The following is a 5,219-nucleotide window of genomic DNA, read 5'->3' as shown; positions in this document are numbered from 1 at the left end:
ACTCCAAGGCAGGTAAGCACCGGCAAAAGAAAACAAAGTTAATCTTAAGCAAGCAAATAATACTTTAAAGTTGATATACATACACATGTTAACTAAATGTGCGCGCTAACATAAAGAACAAATGTATCCAAATCAACTAATAAATGTTTTACTTAAACTAAAGTGTTGTGTTTGAATGAAAAAATAAACTGCATAAAAGGGTTACCGACTTCAGAGTGTGGCCATGGATTTGGCCATCACATTGCTGATGAAAACTGTGTGGATCCCAGTTCGTTTCAGCAAGTCAAAGAAAATGAAAAAAACAAACAAAAAAAAAACAAATTTTTATAAAAATGCTCAAATTTAACGATTTGCTTCAGTTGAATTGGAATAATCACAATTTTAGATTCTGTTTCCTGAACCTACATTTTCCTTTTTAATATCACAATTTCAGATATTTTAAAGAGTTTAATAACACCAGACACAGACAAAACAACCAAATAAGAGACTTTATCACCACATAAACATAATTACGGACCACCGAGGAAAAGTTTCTCTGTGACGTCACTTCCTGAGCCTGATCCGTCTTCATTTATCAGAGCAGAACTCTGCTTTCATTTCAGCGCTTCCTTTTCTGACCACAGGGGGGCGCTATTGCTGCAGCTCCTCATCGATCACAAAATACAGACAAGAAATGTAAATGGTTTTTTTTTACCAACACTTTTACCAAATTTTGACAAATTTTCGTAAACATGAAAATTTGTTAGCTTGTTTAATAAGGAAAACATCTCAGATATCACATTTTCTAATTATTTTAAAACAGTAACTGATCTAACAGTGCTGCAGATTTTTATGACGTGACTTTTAAAATGAGTTATAAATATTTTACTCTGCTTCAGTCCCTGTTGATCCAAACAGGATGAATCTCAAACATTTAGTTTTGTTTGTGTTCAGGTTTTTACTGACGGCTGAACATAAAATAATCTTTCAGTTTTCAGAAAAGTAGATTTGCTAACGTCATTTCTAGTTTTCTGTAAATCTACAGAACAGCAGAAATGAGGATCTGATTCTCATTAACAACCAGATTCGTGTTTTAATCTTTATATTTGTGGTAGAAATAAGAGGTTAAGATGCTTTAGTCTCATTATTTCAGACGTTTCTTCATTCTGACGACAGAACCAGAACCAGGCCCGATTTAATGAATTTGATCTCCGAGGTTCCTGACGATCAGATCATCTATTGACTCATTCATAACTTTACATTAAAATAAAAAAGCAAACCTTTTATGTTAAACTTTTACCTTTTTATTCACATGCTAAACTTGGAAAGTACATTTTAATTTGAGTCTTTTCTTATTATTATTTTTGTCTCTGAACTGAAACATTAACGGATTCAGCTGGTGGTTCTGGTAAGGCTGATGTGATGCTGGTTGTCTGACCAGCAGGTGGCAGCACCTCCTCCAGGTTGCATTTTATTTCACAGTTTAAACTGTTTCCTGTTTTAGTTCCTTGTTCATCTTTAAATATTCTAATAATTGAAGCTTTTAGGAACTTGGGGATTAAATGTTTCCATAAAAGTTATTGTATTTTATTTAAAATATTTTATCAGTTGATAATTATTTATTAAGATCAATAATAAAGTTGTTTTATTGCTGTGGTGGAGGGTCCAGGCCCTCCAGGATCCACCTTGTTCTCATCTCCTTTAACGTTTTCAGACCTCAGAGCAGAAAGAAGTCTGGTTCTGATTCAACCTGTAATCCAGATTAAATGTTCAGTTTATAAAACCTCTGGCTGAGTTTGTCCTTTATGGACCTGTTGGAGGTTCTGATGAGTCAGCAGAACCTCTGGAGGCCCAGCAGGTCTGCTTGCAGTCAGCAGGAACGCCCCCTGACCTCTGACCCCCTCAGAGCTCCATTGGCAGGCAGCAGAGACATTCCTCACTCAGCTGATCTGAGTCATGAGCTGCTTCTCTTACAGATATGTGGTGTTAATCTCAGATTCTGAAAAACATTTTATTTGTTAACATTTTTATCCTCTCATGTTCAGTTTTTCTCTGGAGTCACAAGAATATTAAAAGAGACCAAACAGAATCTAAACATAAGTTTTATAATAATATGATGATAATATGATCAGAGCGATTATCAGTAAAACAGACGCCTGATGGTCGGTATCGATCACAGCTGATGGGTCGGCCTCGTCGTCATGGTAACCATCAGCATCCCATAATGCTGCCTTCAGTCCATCTGGGAGGGAATGAAATAAAAGCATCTAAAAATAATTGACCAATCAGAGCGCAGAGTTTGTTCTGCTGAGTCACTCAGAAAGAGAGTGTGTGTGTGTGTGTGTGTGTGTGTGTGTGTGTGTGTGTGTGTGTGTGAACCGCCTGGTTCTGGTCCCAGCAGGTTTCTGGACCTACAGCAGCAGAACCTGCTGGTTCTGCTCAGCATCATGTGACCTGATGATGATGATGATGATGGTGGTGGTGTGACTCTGGGCGGGTCGCTCACACGTTCATGTCTGCAGGGAGTTGCAGTGTCTTCGTGTCTCCATGTGAAGATCCTGCAGGTTCACATCGACTGAACCAGAACCAGAACCAGAACCAGAGCCAGAACCTTCCTGAGCTGCGGTTCTTCTGTTGCCGTTTGCTTCGGCACAAACATCAATAAATGATCATAAAAATGTTTCTCAGTTCAGGAAGTTCCTGGAATCTGAATCCTCTTCCTGCTGGCGCCTCCGTGTCGGCTCCTCCCTGCCTGACGCGGCTCCGCCTCCAGCAGGAGGATCGCAGGCAGACGGAGACGGACGCAGCAGAGGACAGATCAGAGGACAGAGGACAGGATCTTCATCTTCATCATCTTCATCATGGACGCTTTGAGGAAGGGATTCTCCATGGCCAAGGACGGCGTGGCCGCCGCCGCTGAGAAGACGAAGGCCGGCGTGGGCGAGGCCGCCACCAAGACCAAGGACGGGGTCATGTATGTGGGTAAGACCACCGTGACCTTTGACCCCAACAGGGTCACTTCTTACAGTGAAATCTGGAGAAAAACAGCTAAAGTGGCATAAAGGATGAAAAACTGAAGATTATTCAACTAAAAAATTAATAATATTTAACAATAATTTATTTTTAGGGATTAGAGGAAGAAAACAAGGAGAGAAATGAAAAACCTGAGAAACATTTACCTCAATGAAAAAGAGACAGATTGTTTTAAAAGTAATTAAAGTCTTAAAATCATTTAAGAGACTGAAAATAAAAACAAAATTAAAGGATCAGAGGAAATGCAGAAACATTTAAAATCTGCTTCACGTTCAATATGGAAGGAAAGAACAAAATTATTCAAATAAAGATTTAAAACTTCCACCAAACGTCACAATATTAAATATATTCAGGAGAAAATAAATGAAATGTAACATGGAAGATTAAAACAGAGAGAGACGAACAGACGCTGGGTTTGAAATATTAAAGATAAAATCCATCAGGATGAGAGAAACGCTGAGTCGTCATGGCTGATGGTTTAAATCTGCAGAAGAAAATATTGAATTTATTTTATCATCTGAGAGGAAAATTAATGAGATAATTAATAAAAAGCCAGATAAAATCATATGATGGGCTGCAGAGTGAAAACATCGACATGAGCAGGAACTCAAATATTAAATCAAATGTTTCCTTCACATTAATACACTGTAAAACATGAATGTTTCCACTCATTCAGTTTCATTTATTAGGAATAAAAAAGTAAATAATAGATCATCATAATAATGCAAACAATAACAGAAAATAAAAACGAAAACTTTAAGAATAAATTTAATCTGATATCTGGATGAAAGAATAAAACTGATCTAATAAATCCAGAGTTCATCTCTAACTCACGTTTCTCCATGATGTGAGGCTCCACTCTGACCTTTGACCTCATTCATGTTCCACTTTGTTTGATGAAGGCAAAACGTCAAAAGTCTTTTCAAATTAAAAGCCCAAAGTCAGACCAACCATTCCTGGTTCGAGTATAAATAACCTCCAGCTTTTAGAGTCATAAAATGGCTGCAGCTCATTTATTATTCACTGATCTGCTGCAGGAACATTTAGGCTGTTATTAAATTGTCTAAACAAATTAAATGTTTTGCTTTGGGTAACAATAATAAAACATTTCATCTATTTGGTGTCATTTAATTTTAAAGTTCAGATTTTCACCAAATATCTTATTAACGAGTTTTTAAAAATGAAATGAAGCGAAGCAGGAAAATGATCCATCCATCAAATATTTATCATCTCTGACTTCCTGCTCCGACTCATCAGAAGCCCATCTTTCCGATTCCCCCGAACGCCTCACACTGCTGGGAAACAGAGACCAGCTGACCGGGAATCAGACAGAACCGGTTCTGTCCGACCCGACACCACACACAGAGCCAAGAGCCCAGAACCCGGACCGATCCAACAGAACCCGGACCGATCCAACAGAACATGGACAACAGTTCCTCTGGAGTCCATTAGAGGGCGCCAGGACAATAATAATAATAATAATAAAGTGTTTAAAGCTCATCCCAGCAGTTTGGTTCATATTTCCTCTGAAAACCAAAAGAAGTTTTTCTAACTTATCAAAGTTTCAGGTTCTAGTTTACAAAGATAAGGCATCACTTCCTGTTTGCATCACTTCCTGTTTGCATCACTTCCTGTTTGCTCCACCAATGCTCCCAAACTAATGAACTACTCTCACCTGAACATTTCTGTTGTTTACTTCTCACTTAATGTAATGTTCAAATACAGATTATGCACATTTTGCACAAGTGTGATTATGAATGAATGAATGAATGAATGAATGAATAAATGAATGATTCTGCAGGTGGAATCGGGTCAGAACCAGAATTGGACTCGGCTCAGCTGCTGACATGATGAAGATCAGAATCTTGGTCCTCGTCTTCCTCACCCGTTTGTTCACGTTGTGAACAAATGAAAACAGATGTAAATTTCGCTCCAGTCTCAGTTTTACAGTGAAATGTTTTGAATCTGATGTTTTACAGGAAACAAGACGATGGAGGGAGTGGTGACGAGCGTGAACACAGGTGAGCCGAATGATCAGAAATGAATGATTTATTTTTATTATTTGCTGCTTCCTGGGACTTTAACGGTTTATAAAAACTCATGACTTCTGCAGTATCACTTTTACCTCTCAGGTTAAACTAGTTCAATAAATACAAGTTTAATAAATTAGAATTTTTGTTCACAGAGTCCTGTTGTTTCCACATTTA

The 5,219-nt window shown here is 38.0% G+C and overlaps 1 protein-coding gene across 1 annotated transcript in view; it reads left to right on the top strand.

The window, feature by feature from the left end:
* The first annotated feature begins 2,433 nt into the window (after window positions 1-2,433).
* sncga (synuclein, gamma a) overlaps window positions 2,434-5,219 on the top strand; it is a 6,905-nt gene continuing 4,119 nt past the window's right edge. The window contains exons 1-2 of the mRNA XM_007576993.2: window positions 2,434-2,961; window positions 4,992-5,033. Coding sequence (XP_007577055.1) covers window positions 2,841-2,961; window positions 4,992-5,033 — 163 coding nt within the window. The 5' untranslated portion in view covers window positions 2,434-2,840. The remainder of the gene's footprint in view (window positions 2,962-4,991; window positions 5,034-5,219) is intronic.

This window comes from Poecilia formosa, unplaced genomic scaffold (genome assembly GCF_000485575.1).
Source record: "Poecilia formosa unplaced genomic scaffold, Poecilia_formosa-5.1.2 Scaffold422, whole genome shotgun sequence".
Lineage (NCBI taxonomy): Eukaryota > Metazoa > Chordata > Actinopteri > Cyprinodontiformes > Poeciliidae > Poecilia > Poecilia formosa.
The sequence above is the reverse complement of the archived record's forward strand: the minus strand, read 5'-3'. Positions and strand labels throughout refer to the sequence as shown.